The following is an 18,203-nucleotide window of genomic DNA, read 5'->3' as shown; positions in this document are numbered from 1 at the left end:
AGGGATTGTCATCGGCACAGACTCTCATCCACATCTTGCATAAGAGATGACTAGTGTTGATTTCAAACACAGCAGAGGGCAGAGGCATCTAGCAGCACTACAAGAGACTGTTGACAGCCAGGATGTGAACTCTCTGTTCACCTCACTAGCCTCCGCTCCAACCCGCTAGCTCTTTCACTCCATCCCAATAGCTCTTGCTCCATTCCGTAGCTCTTCTGGTCATGTCAGCAGTAATTTTTTGCTGAATTTGTGACCTCCTTCCGCTCAGCCTGTTACAATCCAATACAAACCCCCGCCACCCTTCTAGTCGCTCTTTCTTATTGACCCAGGGCTTGCTCCAGGCACCTCTTGCATGCAGCCATTGGACTGAAGTAAGGATTTTTGGGCTCTACATAGACAAGCTGGTCTCTTTTGTAGACACTTGGGAGGAAAGGAATCAACACTAGCACAGACCCTTACTCCAATGTAGTGCTAATTTTAGACACAACAAAGGGACTACAGTGACATCTGACAGCTGCACAAGCATTTGTGAGTCACGACATGCACGAAAGCTACTTGAGCTCATCAGATCCTATATCTTGGGTTGCATCTGTGCAGGACCCAAGCTCACCATGAAACTTGTATCCTAGGCACACTCCACAACGGACAAGCATCCCTCACAAGATTCAAGAGAGTTTTTCTAGGCGCACTTTCAGCATGTGAAGACCAAATCCCTCCTTTTTTATTCTTTAATCACACAATGAGCCTTACATGCAAGAGCCATATGGGCAACAAACCTCAATGAGAATGAGTGGGTTAATTAGAGACGCTACACATCACGATGTTCTCGCATAATTTGCAGCAGAACACACTGCACATGACATCATACATCGTAGAGCTCATAGCACGATCCTGCACACAAATACCTCCTTTCACATGATCACCTACCTTTACAAGGCTAGACAGAATGGTCAGAACAACAAGAGAAAACAAACATTCTCTCATCATCCACCAAGATCGCAGCCAATGGGGATGAGCACTACTCATGAGTCATGTGTCACTGTCATGGCCTATGGAGACGAGCAATACTCATGAGTCATGTGTCGCTGTCATGGCGCATCCCCCTCATAACAGTCTCCCTCAGTGTCCCCTTCTCATGCCTCACACAGCAAGAGATCCACCACGTCATCAGAGTTTACCTATGGCAAGTGTGACTTCAATGGACATAGATGTCCCGACTCCCCATCCCAGCCACATGCCCCAAAAATCTCATTCTACAAGAGCATCACTTCCACTTGAGCGAGGATGGATTTATCCAAGTACCAACACTACAGCCCACCTCTCACACTTTACAAATAGCCATAGAAAAAGTTCCAGAATGACGCGTTTCTTTAAGAAAGAAGCGTTTCTAATTCGCATGTCCACTCTGGACGAATCCATAACATGCCCAAACACAACACACAGTGTAGTTCAATCTCATGCCAATCACTCACGAGGTTGAAAACCATAAGCTCCATCACGCATAGCAAGGACTAGCCACTGTAACATCCCCAGAGGTCATCATGCCCAACTGTTGGTGTGTACCATAGTATAAACATATGCTCTCACACATACATATCCACACATATTTGAGCATCCATTTATAAAAGATCTTCATACTGAATTTCTGTTAGCACTCAGAAGGTGAAGGGCAGACCCAGCCATGACAAAGGCTAGCACTAAAGGAGAATGCTAATAAAAAAGCAGTCCACATTCTCTTCATTCAAGCTAAACTGCTTGTGAAAACTCTCTCATTTAGTCTCTCCCAAATGAGCATTTCTAAGGAAAAAATGCTCCAGTCCACATTCTCTTCATTCAAGCTAAACTGCTTGTGAAAACTATCTCATTTAGTCTCTCCCAAATGAGCATTTCCAAGGAAAAAATGCTCTGACAGTCTAGCTGATAGGGCAACACACCACTTACGATAGAACTTATTGCAATATCAGCAAGCCACAACATGGGTGAAAACTTTACGAGGTGAAATTTGCATGTCCGGTAATACAGCCGGAACATGTATCTAGATGAATCCAAGAACATGCCCAAACTCATCCTCGACAAAACACGACACATAGTGCAGTTTCCATCTCATGACAGACACAAGGTTGAAAACCATAAACTCCATGGTCATTGCAGGATTTTTTGTCTCATAGGCTTTTCTAGCCTTCCGTAGACATTAATAAATCTTTCTTTCTTTCTCTAATATAGAGAGGAGCATGAATGCAAGAGGGTACAAAAAGTCTCTCACAAGAAATTCAGATTCTACACAAGGACTGTCATTAATTAAAGAAGTTAGGTAGACAAGTAATTGAAACTGAAAAATGAAATTACAAATGCAGCCTACATTAGAAAGTTCACCACAAAAAATACAGTTTCAAAGATGACATCTACCTTTATAATTTTGCATAACAACTCCATCACACGGCGTGCTTCAACATCTGCAATCTGGCCCTGTCTGAGTATGTCTGAAGCAATGGGGCTCCCACCATATGGACTCTGAACCAATACTAGCCCAGCCACTTTGTCCTTCAGATCAGGCCAAAATTTGGCAATAGCTGCAGCTGAATCCACCCCACCTTTGCTGTGACCAAGAAGCATTACAGGCTTTCTGCATCCCCAATATAGCTCTTCAATGTAATTTTTCATCTCAAGGGCATTCGTCTCCACCGATGCCTGTTAAGCATAAGCTTCATATAAAGACCACATATATGATGACTATTGAGACAACCAAATAAAAAATTTAGGAATAAATGCAGCTTCAGTCTTTAATACACAATCACTACATATCCCTTTGCAATGTATGTATATGTTCTTGGACAACTCCAAAAAATTGTATCACTGCACAGTTTTAAGTACAAATACCCTCCTACTCAGAAGTTTCTGATAACAGGGAAGGAAGAGGACACTGGCTACAAACAGGTACCTCACTGTGGATTTTTGCAATATGGCAAGTGAGACCCAACTTTGAAAAGTATTTCTTTGTGTCAACAAAATACAGTGGACTATGATTGCTAAACAAACCTGTTCCAAACAAAAAAATATATATTCATCAGCAGCTTTCACATCTGCAGGATTTGCATAATTCCATCTGGAATGACCAAAATGGAACAGTTGCGATGGTTTCTAAGATATTTAGTACCTGGAACAAGGAGGTAAACAAAGCTGTTTGGTAGTTTGTGTACACCATTACTGCCATCCCATAATATTAAAAGCAGGTCTGAGGTCCCTTATAAATAGTACTTTGGAGATTAAACAGACGTTAAAATTTAAATTTTAGAATTTCTAGGGTACGTGAGCAACCAAGGAGACACAGATTTACCTGACCAACCCCAGGAGCTGCATGAACCTGTCGGTCCTGTCTTCCACAGGAGCCAACTCAGGCATACGTTGCAGCCAGCCAACATCATCAACAGAACCTCGTAGAGTGGTTTGAATGCGGTTGACAAGCCTAAACATGACACAATATAAGCAAATATTACAGCTAGAATTATAATTTTTGTGTTATAATTTTGTAGCACACCACCAAAGTCATTAGTCATTACAAAACTCCATACCTTCGTACTTGAGTGTGTTTTTCAGATAGGCCAAGTTGACAAGTTATCATAAGAGAATATGCCATTCGCCATGCAAATCTGACACCTAGAAAGGGGAAGAAGAACCTGCAATGCCAGACCATTCCATGAGCACCATGGAAGCCATCACAATGTATGCAAGCACACAAGTATGCTTCAAAAAACACACCACAAACCCCCCAAAAAAACAACAAAAACTTTCAACGATTAGAAAGAAAGTGTAGACATTGTAGATAGGAATAATTGCTGTTAACTCCAGGCATCATTGGTAGACGTTTTGAAACAGAATGTTTCAAATCATGGCAACAATGTACACATCTAAATGCGAAATCTACACAAGCACAAATACACACAGCCATGGACTCTAGAGTTTAAATGGTTCAAGGTTTGCACCAGACTTTCTACATGGTATTTTAAAACATCAAAGCTTGTTTTAATGCAGAAGTTATAAACTACAGTGAATCAACTATTACATAATAGTAAAAGTCAAGCCAACTCGCCTTCTCTATGTAGCCCTTTATGCTGCCCATGTGGCAACCCTATTCGTCTTCCCTCTAATCAACCCAAAGTGGGCCTACACCCACCTGATGAAATGAATGCTGCATCAGCTCCCGTGCGAAAGCTTTCAAGAACAAGTCAAAGCCATCCTCCAACAATCATCCATGCATCCGCATCGTCAGCTCCTCCACGTAATGATCTATAAAGTCCTCAAACTCTATGAGCTAACCGAGATCACAGGTAGCACAGTGTCCGCTGGATGTGACACTACCAAACAAAGTCATGTCCATGTGCTTATGCCAAAGTACCAGCAACAAAGTCCATCCACACGTGCACTTCATCAAGCCTTAAAATATGACTATTCAGTTATCCCCTTCATGAGTGAAGCGCAGTCTGATCCTATTAGGCACCAAGCATCCAGAGTTTATATTAACTAGTCTATCAACCAGATCCCTCCGTAAACTCCATCAAATTCACCTGAGTAGAAAAATCCATGTGTCCAAAAACCTTGAAACTATATCCAAATATCCCTGACACCAAGCTCTTGCTCAACTCAAGGTGTAACCGTAAGTCCACCAGAGCTACCTACAAACTCTCCTCTTCATGTGGCTCCTCATCTCCAACATATAGTCTTCAATTGGATCAACCTGTTGGATTAGGATTGGTCACCTCCCCACCTGTGAGCCCCCAAGTAAGGAGTGGATCGGGTGGACAATAGGATACTAGATTGGGACATGGGGCAGCACATGGGCTGCCATGTGGGCAGCAGAGAAAGAAGGGAAGTACCACCATGGTGGGCAGAAATGGTACAGCAGTGCCACATGGCTGTCCATGGATGAAGAGGACAGGACTGCACAGGGAAACGAACAAGAAGGGCTGCATGGACGTATGTAGACTCTCTGTCGAGTGATCCTTCCACCTTGCTGCATGGGTAGTCAGCCTAGGTGGGAAACCTCTCTTGAGATAGGTCTGCAGCTTCTTGTAGGTCTCCTTCACCTCCTCAATATAGGCCCAAGGAAGGTCCTTCTACTGCTACTTGATTGGCTGCACCAAGTGATGATTTGTGGAGGCCCAAATGCCCCCTTCACAAAAACTGACCTGCCAGCCCTACCAGGGCCAACTTGACAGCTGACTGGGGCTGGCCCCTTTTCTTGTACAAATCAGCCTGGTTGGCTGGCTGGACCAGCCCAACCAAGCCCCACCTTTATTCCATGCCTTAGGCTATATCCAGACCTAGTCTTGGGCTCCAAACCAGGCCCATGTGCCTTCCAATCAGCCATGAAACAGGGCGCCTCTTCCTGCAGTAGTTCCGCATCTTTCCACACCCCTTCCAGCTTCCGGATCTGCTCCAAAACAGTCCATACACCTGTCCGTACTGATTTTGACATCGCTTAGAGGAGCACGTGGAATTTTGCTACAATTCCACAAAGCACACCTCTATTGGCATGTCTCCATTTGAAGCATTATATGGATGCCAGGTCCAATTCCCTTCCCACCATTAGAGATCAGATTCTTATCAATCAGCATGCGTGGAATGAAGTGGACAGAATGCAAGCCATTCTACAGCTGGCCAAGGATAACCTTCTCAGGGCACAATCCAGGATGAAGTAATATGCAGGCCAGAAGACGAGGCAGGAGGGAGAGGCTCCTCTATGGAATTTTACTACAATTCCACAAAGCACACCTCTATTGGCATGTCTCCATTTGAAGCATTATATGGATGCCAGGTCCAATTCCCTTCCACCATTAGAGATTAGATTCTTCTCAATCAGCATGCACAGGATGAAGTGGACAGAATGCAAGCCATTCTACAGCTGGCCAAGGATAACCTTTCCAGGGCACAAACCAGGATGAAGGAATATGCAGACCAGAAGAGGAGGCGGGAGGGAGAGTGGGTATACCTCGGAACACTAACACCAAGCTAGCCCACATATTTTATGGCCCTTATGAAATTCTAAAGAGGGTTGGTGACTTAGCTTACCAGCTGGACTTGCCTCCTCCCACCAGAATTCATAATGTATTCCATGTATCCTCAATGAAGAAGCATGTGGGGCCAGAAACTCCAGTTGCAACAGAGTTGCCTCCCATGGATGAATCTTCCCAGATGGAGTATTTTCCAAAAAGGATATTGGGCTACGAGGATAAAATCCTCAAGAACAAGGTGTTGGTGGAGTACTACATCAAGTGGAAGGGCTTACTAGAAGAGGATTCCACATGGCAGCTTGACAGTATTTTGCAGCAGTTCCCAGACCTACTGAACTGAAATTGAAGCCCTCCCTGTTCGTGCCAGGCCAAAGTACTTTTGCACTCTTCTGTCCAGGTACACTATGGTTAGCAGTAGCTACCCAAATGGGCCTTTAACATGGGGTCACATTTAATGTACACACTTCAGTACTCTTTTGTACACTCTAGTAGGGTACTAGGCTTTATTGTAGCGTTGCCAAGTGGCATCCTGTTGTACTTATCCCATAAGCAATGGTGTTGCTGGCCCACTTCCCAAAAAAATAAAAGGGGCTTCAGCTGTACTCTCCCACTCATATTCTTCATGAATGCAAGTACCACCTTCCGTTTACACTGTTGGCACTTACAAGCTTCAGCCCATAGGCTGCACAAGCAAAGAAGTCATCTCTAGCAATGCTAGTCAGCCATCAAGGGAGCTAATGATCCCTTGCCCTCTTGCAAGTAAGAGAGCCCTTCTCCTTTACCCCCATTTCTATGTTTCCTGCTAATTCTTGCTATTCCCAGCTATTCTAGTCCCCTAAACTAGTAGCAGATAGCAGATTTAGTTGAACCTATGTCTCAATTGCAGACCTAGCTAGACGGAGGACGGGCTGAAACAGACCCTGAGAATTAGGTGCCTCAAGGACTTCAGGCTATTCACCCATCATGAGAGGGACAGTAACTGGAGAGCTTGAGTTCAGAGGCGGATTCTTCATTGAAGGTGGTGATGCCATTAGGTGCTGCCAAGGATGGACCTATGTACTAGATTGGTGTGTGAAAGCGGAACCGGACCTGGCGGAGCAAAATCCACTGTTTGAAAAGCTAGAATGAGACTATGACCACACCAGAATGTTCTAGAGGGCTACGTCACGGGAGCTACTAGAGCATCTTCATTGACAGAATCGGATTTGGCCAATGTGGGCCGGTGAGAGGCGTTGTTGGATTAGGGTTGGTCACCTCCCCAATTGTGAGCACCCATATGAGGAGTGCTTCGGGGGTGGGGGGGGGACCATAGAATAGGATTAGGCATGGGGCTACCACACGGGCAGCACATGGGCACAGAAGTGCCATAAGACTGTTCATGGATGGAGAGGACAAGAGTGTGCAGGGAAACCTCAGTATGGACAGGCTGGAAGTTTTTCCAGGACCTGGAACAGAGCTGAGCAGAGATGGAGCAGATGCAGCATGTTATTGAGGGCCTTGGGGCTTGAGAATGAGGCTGGATTATAGGCAGACCTGCCTGGGCCAGTGGCAGCCAGTCACATGGCCAGGCAGGGCCAGAAAAAAGGTGTGCAAGTGTGACCCAAGGGGGGGATTTATAGGCTGCAAGGCTGAGTCAGTTGGAGGCCGGAGTCGGCTACAGGGGAGGCAGCGAGTTGGCCAGTAGGGGGGACAACCAGCCCCTATAAAAGGGGGCACTTGGGCCCCCATTCCTTATCACTTGGAGCAGCCAGTTCAAGAACAGGAAAGAGCATCAGGAGGGCTTCCTTGGGCCTACATCCAGGAGTGATGGAGACCTTAAGTGCTGCAGACTCAGCTCAGAGTGGCAGCCCACCAGGCTGGCTTTCCGGACAGCAAGGTAGAAGGGATCTTTGGACAGAGAGTCTACGTAAGCTCAGTGGAGCACGTGGGCTCAGAGATCTATAGGTGCCAAGCATATGTAGGAGAACATTTTGGTATTGTATTGTGTCTATTTTTTGGACGGACGAAAATATATAAGTGTTGCTTCAATACTTGTCTTGATGCACAGTCTATTTGCCGGCTTGCACGCACATGAATGGTTGTGAACTACACACATGTTTTGACGCTTGGTTCCATTGTGAAACACTTCCGCGTGTAATCCTGAGCTCATCTATCAGTCTTCTGCTACGGGATATACCCTCTGGTGGGATTTCATTTTCTACCAGCAAGGTGCAGGGATGAAGGCACAGTGAAAAAGCCAACTTCAGCTCTACAAGGAGCACGCAGACCTAGGGATCTAGAAGTGCCACGAAGATAGTAGGACAGCATCTTTTGGTAAGGACAGAGGACCATGCTCTAGTGGGACTCTGAACTTGTTTTGTATTGTGCCCACTAGACAGAAATATATTTTTTGTTGCTTCTATATCTCTCTTAAAGCATTGTCTATTTACTCACTTTGCACATGTAAATGGGCACACAAAGTAAAGAAGTTTTGGATTCCATAGTTAACAGTTCTATGTGAATTCCTAGGCTCTATTAGTCTTCCGCTGTGCATACCCTTTGTTGGGTTTTCTAACAGGACTTGTACCTTATCATGAGATTTGCAAAGATTGGATTCATGGAATTTAAGATGAGTATTTCTTGGATCCTAAACCTGCTGTGGTTTGGATCTGCATAATCGTTCATGTTGTCTTTGCATTGCTGTATAGAGCATTCATGTGGACAAGTTATCACTGCCTTGTTGGTTAGTCAATGCTTTATTGACAATTGTAGAGGAAACATCTACTTTGCCACAATACATAGCTTCGCAAGGACTCGTTCCAATAGATGTATGCTTTGTACCTTTATAACAGACTCCAGCTCAGTGCAGCCACCTATTCCAGAAATGTCTAAGGTTTCTCCTCCTGCCATCTATTCACTTTCTCAGCCTAGCCATTTGTCTCAGGGTGGTCAGCTGTGCTAGGTGTAAGTAGTGTACCCATAGACAAAATATGTCCCATAAACTTAGCATCACGATCACTAACAGTTCTTGTGATACACTGATACTCCATGCAATTTGAAGACATGTTCCATGAATTGTGATGCAATCATTGAAGCTGAATATTGGGTTTTGGTTGGAATAAAGTAAGCAGCTTTTGTAAGCCTATACACTACAACATATATGCTATTCCTTTACCAGTAGCAGGCAATTCATTGATAAAATCCATAGATATATGAGGCCATTTCCTTTTGGAGTGGTTAAAGGCTGAAGTAGTCTAGCAGGTCTGAGATTCAATGTTCCCTATGTTGCTGACAAGGCTTACAATTCTGCACATAGATGTAGGCATCCTTCCATAGTCCCTTCCAGTAAAAGCTCTATTTTTCCCTCTCCTAGTTCTCAATAGCCCTGTATGACCTTCCACAGGTGAAGAATGCAACTCCTGCAGTCTCAACAACTTGGAAATCGAATTTTCAGCAAGATTGTCATGATGCCATATCAGTCATTATGGAGCTTATAATTTAGCTGGTCAAGACAGTTAGGGTGTTGCAAATCCTGAAGTAGTGCGAAATTATTATTTGAAGAGGGAGATTAAGTATTGATCAAGGTTCACAAATCTCCTTATGCTTCATTGAAAGCAGATACTAATACTAAACTTGCCGCAGGTACTATGGTCCTTATAAAGTGTCGAGGAAGATCGGAGATGTGGTCTATCAGATGGAGCTTCCTCATTTTCAAGTAACACAATGTCTTTCATGTTTCACTTCTGAAGTATTTGGGACCTCTGGTACAAGTCTTTGAGGAATTGCCTCCCATGGATGAGGAAGGGCATATTCCGTACATTCCAAAACGAATCATAAGCTTCAGGGACCATGTACTCAAAAGCAAAACCTATGTGGAGTACTACATCTAGTGGCGGGGTCTTCCTATGATGAATTTTATTGGCAACTATCAACTTGTGGAGTAATACCCTTGCTTGCTCAGTGATTAGAGAGGCCATCGTATCTTCATTTCTACTTGAAGATAAGTCAATATTATCTCTCCCTAATGCTTATTTTAACAAGAATAGCACCATTGACGATGTTCGATTGTCACCTGTTTCTATGACTCCAAAATTTGAGGACAAATTTTATCATGGGTGGGGAGGATTGTAACTAAGGCTACTTACCATAGTTTGCTATAGGTAGTGTCCTTTGGATAGGGCTTGATGAGTAGGTTGAGAGTGAGTCGTGACTATTCACTTGTTAAAATCTGTTGTTAGGTATGCCATGTGGCACATCGAGATTAATCCCATATACAATAGTTGTTTAATAACAAGTTGCCAAGTGCCCCCCATTGTAATGGCATAATCCCATATACATAGTTGTAATTCTACAACCATCCTTAAAACTATAAAGGCTTCACTGTCCCACATCGTAAGCTCCTACTATACTAATCTTCCATAAGCTGAAGTCAGGACTACCTCTAATTGACACAATGCCCTGAAAGAGGCTCTTCTCTTGATGCCCTGCATGGATCCACTCCCACTCTCGAGGTCCCATTGCAAAGACTTTATGGGGACTCCCCCATAGAGCCAAATCCTCCATGAGCCCAAAGAGATAAGAAGCAGGTCCAGGTCTAGGTTCTAGTCTGAATACAAGTTGTGCTCCACACAACCTATGATCCTGACTAGCTGAAAGGAGCACCCAATAGAACATCATCTGTAGATCTAGATGGCCACCCCCAGACTGAACATCAAAGACCAAGTCATCCTTGTTTGATCGTCTTAGTGCTATGACTTGTAGTGGATACTCTCTTAATTTCAGCTACAACTAATTGTGAAGACTATTTAGTCTCTCTCAAATGAGCAATTCTAAGCAAAAAATGCTGGGACAATTTGGCTGAAGCAATCCATGCCCAATTTTGAGACTCATGTAAAACTTTTCATTTGGATCCAAAACTTATATACCTCAATACAAAAAATCTACACCAATTCTATAATATTGCTCAACTTTATAGTATTAATGTTGGCTATGGCATTGACTCTTGGCTTAAGCATGATGCCTATCCAAAACAACAATGCATTTTCAAAGCACTGACTCTCTCCCAATTTTGAGACTCATGTAGAACTTTTCATCTGGATCCAAAACTTATATACCTTGATACAAAAAATCTACAACCAACTCTATAATATTGATCAGCTTTATAGTATTAATATTGGCTATGACATTGACTCTTGTAGCCTAATCTGGAGAAGAAAAGCATGATACCTATCCAAAACAACAATGCACTGACTCTCTCATAACTGCTAGAGGTGAATTTTTCAATACTGAGCAATATATAGCTTTGAACACATGGCATCAATGTGAGCACCTTTTCTCTTACCAAATGACCCATACAATGCAGGATTTGATTGCAGCATTGCTGATAACATTGGGACTGCTCTAGAGAAAATAACTTCATAAATAAAAACATGTGGCATAACGAAAAAGCAACACTATCCATTTTGCCATAAGTGGAAGTAGCTGCACGATGGTTACTACCCATGCCAGAGAGTTGATGGTGGATTTAGAAAAAGATGTCCCATTTGTTGACCACATTAAGCTGAAAGCACAAACTTCCCCTGAAACTATTATTATAGTGGTCTGTAGGTTAATAATGGAAGAACTGAGCACCTGCTGGTGGGAACAAAGCGCATGGTTTCTTTACCAGGCTCTTCTGACATCTTGGTGATCTACTCCGTGATGGCGTTGCTCGATAAGCTGATCCACTGGAATCGAACGCATTTGATCTTCAGTCTCAAACTATAGCATCCTCTTCTGCAGTCACCCATAAAAATAGAAGAACCATTACTAGACAGTAACCCAATCTCAACCTAGACTAAGCTGATCACAACACAGGCATTAAAAAGTCATATATAATATTACAAAATTGGTGAAGATTTCCACCTAAAGCGAGAAAGCATCGGATTTTTACATATTCATGACATCATCAAAGTCACAGAAACATGGGGGCATTAACCAGAAGAAGACAGCCCAAGAAGTAAATGCCAGCATTCCACCATAGAGTCTTGTGTATGTTCTTTTAATAGGAGCCATGCAAAAAAAGAGCTCATTGAGCAGCAAATTGGTCAGATATCACATTTAACTTATTTCAGAGGACAAATAAGTATCTGGGCTGTATACCTGTACCACTCATTATCTTGAACAGCAAAACAAACATGCATTTGAAAACGTGTAAAATGTCCCTTGCATGTGTCATATCCTCTGTCACTGGTGTCCTTTTTCTGTAAGTCGGTAATGTAAAATATTCACCTACTGGAATAGATCAATGACAAAAACACATACATGTGTGTGCGCATGCAGGCACATAGTGAATGACTATAGATCTCTCCCAACAAGGACACTGTTAAAAAAAGGTTTCCTATCGCCAGAGGGTGATGAGCATAAGACAGTCTTTCACGTAGAAAGTGGCTAGTACAAGTTCAAGGCGACGCCCTTTTCAGTCACTGAAGAACAAAGTATTGCAGCCCATTCTCTTCCGAATTTTGCTGGATTCCTTCAATAACATCCTCATTTACAGAAAGAGAGCAAGCAGGAACACATCCAAGTGTCAATAGGTGCTTTAAAAATTATAGTTGCATTAAGCTTTATGCTAACATATATAGAAATATGTATATATATGTATATGTAGATATATATATATCTATATATGTAGATATATGTAGATATATATATAGATATATGTTAGATATATGTAGATATATATATAGATATATATATAGATATATGCGGTGGGTGTTCTGTGTGACTTGTGAATCGGGGAGGCTATCCAAGGAAGGTCAGGTGCTGCGCAGACCCGTGAGTCTGTGTGTCTTCACCGATAGACCGGGATACAAGCGGGGAGTTGGAACCGTTTGGGGAGCAGTGGCCCATGAAAGGGGCGTGGGGATCAGAGGATCCGTGAACGGCGGTCTAGGGGAGGACACGTCGTGGTTGGGATTGGAAGCAGCCGTCTAGGTGCAGGACGTGCCAGGGCCCATTTTGGCCGGAAAACGCAAAGGCGTCGCGGAACGCAAATGAGCTGCGGATAGCTCCGGGTGTATCTGGGACTGGTGAGTCCTAGGTGCGCCTGAGGTTAGCGGGCCGGGTCAAGAAATATCCGCTGCATAGAAGAAAATTCTAAGTCCCGAAGACCTGGTCCGTAACACTATAGATATATATAGATATATATATATATATATCTACATATATCTATATATATATCTACATATATCTACATATATAGATATATATATATCTACATATACATATATATACTCTAAATCCAATAAAGCAAGTCAAGCCAGTAAATGCACTTTTATAGCAGAAGAGGTTGAATACCATAGGCACAATGAGGGCAAAAATGGGGCAAAAGAGGACCCCTCAAAGGTGAATGTGTGAAGGAGCAGCTGCAGCCAAATAACCCCCCACAGATGAGAGGATTTTTGGGGCCTTGCGTCATTTTAGGTAATTTGCAGAAAGGGCAGCTCCTTTCACAGATCTCTTGAAGAAAGATGCCTTCTTGTGGTCAAGGGAAGCATAGGGCAGGCTTGAAGGTCCAAATTGTACCTTGACTCATGACATAGTGCCAGTGTGTCTGTCTCACTGTGGACGAAAATGGTAGTGGCAAAGAACTGGGTGTTGTATAAGCCGAGAGAATAGCGTGATAGCTTTTGAATGCGGCAGTTCGATGGCAACCAGCTCAATTACCGTGTGTGTGACCGATAAATGTTCACAACCAGCATGCCTCCAAAAAGTGGCATCATCCCCTTTGCTAGAGCAAGATCAAAGTCAAGACAAACCACTAGACTCTCAGATACTTTCTCACATCACTCAGCTTGTCAGTCGAGTAAAAGAGGTATGTTGCCTCACTACAGTCCTATGGCTTTCAATACAGAAAGGGAAAAGAAGAGATGCTTGTCGATGCCTTGCCCAAAATGTGGGTTACACATTTGTTGGGTTCATGCCAATCAGGAGGAGAACATGCAGAGTTTCGGGGCAGCAAAAGTTTTTTCAGACTTGCAGAACCTGGCATGCCAGAAACATCCTAAATTTAACTGGATCTGGGATGAGGAGAACATGCAGAGTTTCAGGGCCGCAAAAAAATTTTCAGACTTGCAGAACCTGGCATGCCAGAAACATCCTAAATTTAACTGGATCTGGGACAAAATGGCCTCTGATTGAGTCGAGCAAAGTTTCTATTGGTAAGGTCTTTGAAAGATGTGGCTTCATATGTCACATAAAGCAAAACAAAGTAGACAGCTAGCCCTTGGAAAACTTGTTGCAGTCATCACACATTCAAGAAGGAATGGACATTGCCAAGGATTTCATCACAGGGCTGCCTTTTGCACAGAAGGGGTAAACAGCAGCTATGTGCGAGTGGACAGGCTTACAAAAGAGAGATCATTTCATCCCCACCAAGACATGCTATTCAGCATCTCAGGTTTCCTGGCACTTTATTGACAATGTCTTTAAATACCATGCATTCCTTCAAGTGATTGTCCATGATAGGGACATCAAGTTTATGGGTCATTTAGGCAGCAACTATTTTCTGATATGAGCACTATAGTTTTCACATTACACTCAGATATGGCAATGAAACATCAGCAAGATCGAGATGATCTGGAACAGATGGATGCTATTACACCTTGCCCAAAACAAGCAGGATGCCTATACTAAGCAAAAGAAAAATGCAAATGAACATCGGAGGTATTTGGAACTTAGAGAAGGGGATTTTGTGCACCTACAGCTCCATGAGAACAAATATGCTTAGGCCCATAGGTATTATGGCCCTTACAGGATGTTTTGTTACTGAACAACATGTAGGTCACAACGTGCAAGTCTTCTTTAAGCTGCCACTTATTGATGAGGAGGGCCACATCCTCTATATTTCACAGCATATGATGGGCTTCAGAAGTCAGTCCTTCAAAACAGGCCTTACATAGAGTACATTATCAAACGAACAGCTTACCAGAACATGAAAAGAACCTCATAGACAAGCAGCCCCACTTAGCATTCATGCCTGATACTCTCCTTGTGGAACAGCCACCATAAGTAATTTCGAAAGCAAATTTCTTCAGGAATGCAATGAAATTATAAAATCAGATAGCAACAGAGGGATAAGCAGGGGGATGTGACCCCACCCCGTTCAGCGCCTGTCTCTCTCTTTCACCTCCCTGCTCCCCCTTTTAGCGCCTCTCTATCTCTCTCTCTCTCCCCCCCCCCAGCCCTGGGATTCTACTAGCTGAAACAAGTATGATACCTCTGGAAGGGGAAGCATTATGTTGATTCATGGCTTACCTCAACAAAGTTGAGAAGATGGATGCCAGTTGGTTACCACACAAGGCAATGAAAGCTACGCAAGTCACAGGTTGGCACAGAGAGGGAATGAAATGGATGGAATCATGGGGTATAACAGCTGATGATTTACTAGAAGATGCATGTGAAATCAGGGAGACTGTGATGGAGAAAATGCTACAAAACTATGGCAATACCAGGGGACAAAAATGGGGTTCTACAAGCAGAAAATTAATCCAATGGACAGCTACGGAATGCAGAAATACCTGGAGGAAGACATATATATCAATATTCAAAAGACATATAATCTGCAAAATCAGAACTAGTTCACATGATCTCAAGGTGGAGTGGGGTAGGTTGGCAAGACCCATGATCCACAGAGCAGAAAGGACTTGCAAAACCTGCAAAATCTGCCCCGCAGGGGCGGTAGAAAATAAGCAGCATGTACTCCTAAGATGTGGAACCTTCACACACATCAGAGAAGTTTATGGGGGCAGCAGAGATCATTTGAAAAATATGCTGGAGCAGCCAGCCAAAAAAACTAGGAAGCTATTTGAAAGAGGTATTGGAAGACCGCAACAAGGTACTAGGACTAGCACAAAAGCTAGCCCAACAAGCACTCACTATATAGCAAGTTTGTTTCTCACTAGATGTAAGGGTTGATAGTGATCGCCAGTCCCATAGATCCTGAAGGGTCTCACGCGGACTTTAATACAATCATATCATCTCTCTCTCTCTCTCTCTCTCTCTCTCTCTCTCTCACACACACACACACATCATAGCTAGTGTGAACCTTACCTTCATGATAGAACAATAGGCCTCTTTTAATTTTCATTCCTTCTCACAGATGTATTGCTTGGTAATGACACTTTTTGAGTCCCACAGACTGTTTTTGGCCTCTCTCAACGCTAAAACAATCATCATCTCTCTCTCTCTCTCTCTCTCTCTCTCTCTCTCCCCCCTCCTGATGCAGCCTCGTACGGGTCAAGGAAATCTTCTCTCATTTTTCGGATTGTGGTTCCCAGATGCAATCTATTTATAGTGTTCCTTCTTATTCAGATACTTACAACGGCTCTACAATTTAAAATGTTTTTTGAAATTTCCCAAACATAGTGGTTACTATAATCAAATATAATTGTACACCAAGCCATAAATTTCGACCCTTGAAAGTTTGGAGAGCAAAGCAATGCAAGTATAAGTTTCGAGCCTTTTATATAGCAGCGATACGCTCTTGGAATATATTGCAGCATAGATAGAACTGTATCAGACTTGGGAAACTTGTTCTACGAAAAATCTTTAATGAATGTGAACATTATCCAATAGATTTGAAATCCCGTGTTTGATGCTGGACATTCGGGAGGACGACAGAGCTATCTGTTGTCCACCTCAATGGCAGTTGACGTCTCCGAACATTGCAGGACCAATGAAAAATTAACTTCACGATAAAAAGGAGCACCGCCGAGCCAAAAAGAATCACTGCGAATAGGAAACCAAAGGCGAAAAACGTGGAAAGCAAATCAGATCTGCTCATTGCTTCGCAAGGAAGCACATTTTCCTTTGGATACAGGAGCATGCGAAGCTGCTGCTTGCAACAAAAGAAAAACGTTTAAAAATCCGTTGGTACTCGCGACGATTAAAATTACAAGAAAGAAGAGACCGTGAAACAGAGAGAGAGGGCATGCAGGAGACCTGGCGAGGGGGAGCAGAAAACGAGGGTGATCGGAATGGGCAAGAAAAACAGGAATCGAAGGAGACAGATGGTGGGTAGTCGTGCTCAAAAAAGAATTCTCCACGGTAACCCAAAGAGCTCTGGATTCCCATCAACATCAAAAGTTTTTAGATTCCTGTGAACATCAAAAATACGTCGCTGTCGCCACCTGCAACATCCGAATCCTTTCTAGTCTCTTCCTTTTAATAAGCGAAGGAATCTCCGCGAATAGGACTGCTTCTTAGAATCTACAGAAAATACCACAATAACATTATCCACTCCTCCTACTTTTTTGGCCTCCCCCATGCATGACTCATGAATGCTTACAGAGCTCTTCCCACCCACTATCGCGGGTTGCGCGCACCCTTGCGCTAGAACTTGACAGCTCTGGCACGTGTGAGTCGCTTGCCCACATGAGTCCCTCAAGCGTGTGCATGATTAGATCGCCCCCACCGGTGCCCATTTCTCCAAACATCTTCCACCGCACCTTTTTAGCGCGAAAACTAGTTCTTACTGATGATTTTCTCCTCAAAGGGATTTGATGCTCAACTCGCTATTTTAGTTCCTCTGTATTTCGCCCACATCTTTTGTGGCGCCCAGGTACACAAACAATTTAATGGGAATTTAGACTTAAAGTTGAGTAGAGGGACATATTGGGCACCTTTAACATACCCGGCAAACCTTATGAGTCATTCATCATTTCTTTCCCTTGTTTATCTATTTTTGATGTCATTGGCTCACCCACTCTCACTAGCGTTGTAGGGCCTAAGGAAACGCGGTACTCATTTGGGCACCAGTGTGCCAGGAGGGCCATCTAAACGGAGGGCTAGACGTTGATTGATGTTGGACAAGGAGGGCTAAAAGTTGCCTCCAATTGGTTGGACACGTTGCTGAAGGCCTTTAGCACTCGGGTGGCAGAATGAGTCCATCGAAAATCATTAGACTCATTGGGCAACCCAAATGTGTTATAACGCCATCGCCACCGAATTAATGTCTCACTTGTGAACCATTCAAGTGCGCTCTCATGCACGCATTTGCGCTATGTGGAAATAGGCCCCTAGGATTGAGGGGTCGAATGCCCACAATCGCTTGGGTAGGCATTACACATACAAATGATGTGAAATCTACGTAAGTGCCTAGACAAAAGCTGACTCTCAAAACAAAAAGTTGGTCCATGCTAGTTGGCATGGAAGTATTACATTTTCCTAAGAGCC

General features: G+C 43.4%; 1 protein-coding gene across 4 annotated transcripts in view; it reads right to left on the bottom strand.

Annotated features, from left to right (window-relative positions):
- LOC147885026 (uncharacterized) overlaps window positions 1-17,143 on the bottom strand; it is a 49,511-nt gene extending 32,368 nt beyond the window's left edge. The window contains exons 1-8 of one of the 4 annotated variants that reach the window (XM_087397442.1): window positions 16,971-17,143; window positions 16,667-16,863; window positions 11,653-11,762; window positions 3,570-3,674; window positions 3,335-3,463; window positions 3,155-3,204; window positions 2,939-3,036; window positions 2,429-2,688 (exon numbers count right to left, since the gene is read on the bottom strand). In XM_087397442.1, the coding sequence (XP_087253568.1) occupies window positions 2,429-2,688; window positions 2,939-3,036; window positions 3,155-3,204; window positions 3,335-3,463; window positions 3,570-3,674; window positions 11,653-11,729 (719 nt within the window). In that variant the 5' untranslated portion in view covers window positions 11,730-11,762; window positions 16,667-16,863; window positions 16,971-17,143. Of the gene's footprint in view, window positions 1-2,406; window positions 2,689-2,938; window positions 3,037-3,154; window positions 3,205-3,334; window positions 3,464-3,569; window positions 3,675-11,618; window positions 11,763-16,666; window positions 16,864-16,970 lie in introns of all 4 variants that reach the window. The other 3 variants (XM_087397444.1, XM_087397443.1, XM_087397441.1) reach the window with 3 other exon arrangements.
- Window positions 17,144-18,203: the final 1,060 nt, after the last annotated feature.

This window comes from Dipteris shenzhenensis, chromosome 26 (assembly GCF_047967505.1).
Source record: "Dipteris shenzhenensis isolate YYH24624 ecotype China chromosome 26, Dip_SZ_1.0, whole genome shotgun sequence".
NCBI classification, from domain to species: domain Eukaryota; kingdom Viridiplantae; phylum Streptophyta; class Polypodiopsida; order Gleicheniales; family Dipteridaceae; genus Dipteris; species Dipteris shenzhenensis.
Note: the sequence above shows the minus strand (reverse complement) of the source record. Positions and strands in the feature narration are given on the sequence as shown.